General features: G+C 42.5%; 1 protein-coding gene across 1 annotated transcript in view; it reads right to left on the bottom strand.

The window, feature by feature from the left end:
• Positions 1–3,151: 3,151 nt before the first annotated feature.
• Positions 3,152–3,940, bottom strand: part of LOC101854076 (L-amino-acid oxidase-like) — a 13,765-nt gene continuing 12,976 nt past the window's right edge. The window contains exon 10 of the mRNA XM_005095092.2: positions 3,152–3,825. Within this exon, the coding sequence (XP_005095149.2) occupies positions 3,554–3,825 (272 nt within the window). The 3' untranslated portion in view covers positions 3,152–3,553. The remainder of the gene's footprint in view (positions 3,826–3,940) is intronic.

Genomic DNA, 3,940 nt, shown 5'->3' with positions numbered 1-3,940 from the left:
CCCCCAAGGTCACCCAAATGTGTCCATGTGAGCAATATTTTTACAGATGCTTATAATTAGATTGCTACTTCTGTCACTACTGTTCCTGTGTTTCTCATTCGTTGGAAATAGAGACCGAGGGAAGAGAAAATGCTGATTCACAAGAAATATAAAGCAGTGTCAGTGTGAGGATTTCTTTCTTCTTCTTCTATCCCGTGGATGAGGCACCCGTGGGGGCACCACTGCATCTGACAACCAGCTCTAGCCATTTTTCTTTGTCCTCTGCTTTCCTCAGATTGTCATCAATCGTCTTTCCTGTTCACTCTGTAATGGTGTCCTCCCATCTCCTTCTCTGCCTTCCTCTCTTTCTCTTTCCTTGTACGGTTCCTTGTAGGATTGTTTTGGCAAGTCCTGTGGATTTTGTGACATACCCATACCATTTTAATTCTCGTCTCTTTACTGATTTCTTTGGGGGATCGTCATAAAAGCGTGTCCTTGAGTAAGACTCAGATGGTAGGTGCTCTGTTTGGTTCTGCACTTCTCACTTCTTTAAGCGCCGCTATCTCATCAGTCCTTGAGCAAGACACGTTTACCTAATCTAAAAAATGGGAGCTGCATATGTATGAACACCAGAGATGTATGGAATGTTTGTGAGTGTTATGTTATGTATTATTCATGCTTATGCATGTATGTACGCCATTGTAAACAAAATTCATAGAAGAATGAATAAAGGACAATTATTTATTCCTCAGCTACTGACGTTTATATTCTGGTGAGATGCAATCGCCTTTACGGGATTTTTTTGATACAGTACAACTTAAAAACTCTTTACCTTTCACGCACCCCCTTCCCCTCCCGCCCCTTTTCACAGTGACTACTCCGCCCTGCTGTACCCAGGCGGCCATTGCCTCATATAAGATTTGGCTTCCGAAGATCACAGCAGACGTCTACGAGAAGGGCGGCGTTGTGGCGGCAGTGTCTCACGGACCAGCAGGTTATTCTTCTCCACAGATTTTTGTTTTTGCACACACACACATACATACACACGCGCGCGCGCATGCACGCGCACCAGGGGCGAAGGCTGACTTGTTTGACAGGGTAATCAAAGTGACACGGGACCAGATATGGCCTGTAGATATCACACAAGAATCTTCCTCGAGGCGGCGACTCTGTGTTGTGAATGAAAACAAATCCGGAATTCATATTGTATGTTCAACCACCAAAATAATCGGGAAAGTATCTTATTAGATATCAATTCCAACTAAAATTAAATTTAACTTTAGATATGAATACACAAACACCAAGCAAAAAAAATAGAGATGTCAGTACTAGACCTATATGTTATAGATCTACCAGTGAGTCTAACTCTTTTGATAGAACATGACAATTATCATTTTTTAGATTTCACATTTGGCTGTTTTTGTCTAGCCTTTCGCGGCCAGGAGCTGGTGTCATAATCGAGGTCACGATCTGATTATAGGACGGTAAAAAGTCGAGGAAAAAACAACAAAACAAGCACTTGCAGCAGTCAAGAGATTATTAGGAGTTAGTTCCCCTCACATTTGTGAGGTAGACTCGACCAGTGTTAGTTAGCTTACATAATCAGGGCTTGGGATTGCTTATAACTGTGGCCCCAAAGGGGTGAACAGGGTATTTGTGGCAATGAAACAGTTTTGACTGCTATGCACATGTTCCCTTCAACTCTATTGGTAGACTCTTCCAGCCTCACTTCAAGCTTACTTAATCAAAGCTTGCGACTGCTTATGGAGTGGCCCGAGAGGGGTGAGCAGGCTATTTCTGTGGCCGTGAAACCGTTTTTAATGTTAGGCATACTGTTCATTGTTGACTATGAACGTCTTTTTACATTTAATTTATGAGGTTTACGTTTATGGATGAATTTAAAGGCGACAATGTTTCAAAATTAGGAAGGGAAGCAGTGATTATTTGATTATAAAGACGCTTCGCCACTGGCGCGCACACACACACACCCTAACTAACTCTCTCTCTCTCTCTCTCTCTCTCTCTCGCTCTCTCTCGCTCTCTCTCTCTCTCTGTCTCTCTCTCTCTCTCACACACACACACACACATACACACACACACACACACACACATTAGTATACACATATCCACTTTTGCTTTCCAGTACTCTGTTGGGGCATTTTTGCACTTTTTATGGTGCTTGATGAGCTACATTATTATGGTTTTCCGCAGTATAACATTGAAAGAGGCATGAAATTGTTTGTCCTGTCTCTTAAATAACAATCTCACAGGCTTGATAAAAAATCTTTTACACACACACATGTACCGTACAATATTATCTAATAAGATCAGGAACATCTAGCAAGATTAAGAGGTCTAAATATTCGGGCTCAACATCGGACGTCCTGATGAGAATTGTTTTCTTAAAAGGAGACAAGATACGTGAACCAAAGGCTTCAAGAATCTAAACAAGTATAGCAGCATCCAGCCAATAAAAGAAACGTACGTTCTGTTTTTCAGGTCTCATTCCCGTTAAACTGTCTAATGGAGAGTCGATTGTCAAGGGTAAGAGTGTGACGTCATTCACAAACCCCGAAGAAGACGAGATTCAGCTGAGTCAATACATGCCTTTTATGCTTGAGACAAAGCTCAAGGAACTGGGTGCCAATTTCCAAGCGTCCAGACCGTTTGAGGAAAACGTTACGGTGAGAACGTTTGTCATCATTGTCAGGTGCCAGATCTGTGACCAGTGGCGGGGCGCCATGGGTGCAACTGGTGCAAGCGCTCCACCTAACCCTGGCCTTCACCCCCCCCCCCCACCCCCCAGTCAGTGCTCTAGATCTACATTATGAAAGCCTACTAGATCTACACATATTTTCATGTCAGCCTTTGTACTTCCGGCAGAATCCGACTTTTAGCACAATTAGCCGGTTTTGGACATAACCATAGTTTTTGGCGCATATTCCCGAATTTTGAAATCCAACACTGTTATTTCTCTAAAATTTCCCAAGCCAATACAGACGAACAGTGTTCTGTTTGATGTCTACGTCATAAACAGGATGGTTCGTTTCTTATCAAGCTTTTATTATCCCGCGGAAGAAAATCTTACGGTTGGCTTGCACGGACAAATAGTTTTAATCTATGATATTTTGGGAACAAATTATTTTTAAAAAGAATGTCATGGAAACATCGATCCTGTTAGTTCATTAATTTTATTTTGTTATTTGTATATTTTGACTTCTATTCAGTTATATAGCCGGAGTGTTATAACACATTACATACATCTGATGCTTAATTTAAGTAAAAGAAAAGTCATGGTATAGTGAATAGAAATTGTTATACCACACAGGCTCGAGGAGGACAGTAGATTAAGATGTAACCTATCACATTCGTGAGAAAGTCTGGCTTGAATTCAGCTTGTCCATTTTGGGGAACAATGCATTGAACATTTTGCTCTTTCATTTTTGGGGACTATGAGATGAAATGGGTTTTTGCCCACTATACGTATGAATAGAAAGTTGCGCCTTGTTGTCTTGACTTATCCGAACTCATCTAGAACAACAAGATTTCATCGTGGGTTAGAAGGGAAATAGTGTCACATTCTAGGGAACATCTGAGTGAAGTAAGTGTTAACAACGATCTCAGATGTCTCTAAAGCTCCTTCAGACCAGTGGAGTAGTTCACCCCAGGAGAAATCAGAGCCGACGACGAACACGTCATCAGAGACCGATGGACGTCGCAGGATCCCTGTGACCTCATCAAAGCGGAAACCAGGTCGATACGATCTCCATGCACAGCCGAAGGGGTAGGCGTCCCAGAACTGAACCCAGCTGGACAAAGGTTCTGGGATGTCTGTCCGGGCAAGACCTGGAAGTGGATCAAGATTGTTGATGCAGTGTTAGAGGGAGAGAGGGGAGAGAAAGAGAGAGAGAGAGAGAGAGAGAGAGAGAGAGAGAGAGAGAGAGAGAGAGAGAGAGGGGGG

This window comes from Aplysia californica, unplaced genomic scaffold (genome assembly GCF_000002075.1).
Source record: "Aplysia californica isolate F4 #8 unplaced genomic scaffold, AplCal3.0 scaffold00095, whole genome shotgun sequence".
NCBI classification, from domain to species: Eukaryota; Metazoa; Mollusca; class Gastropoda; order Aplysiida; family Aplysiidae; genus Aplysia; species Aplysia californica.
This window is presented reverse-complemented; position numbering and strand designations above follow the sequence as displayed.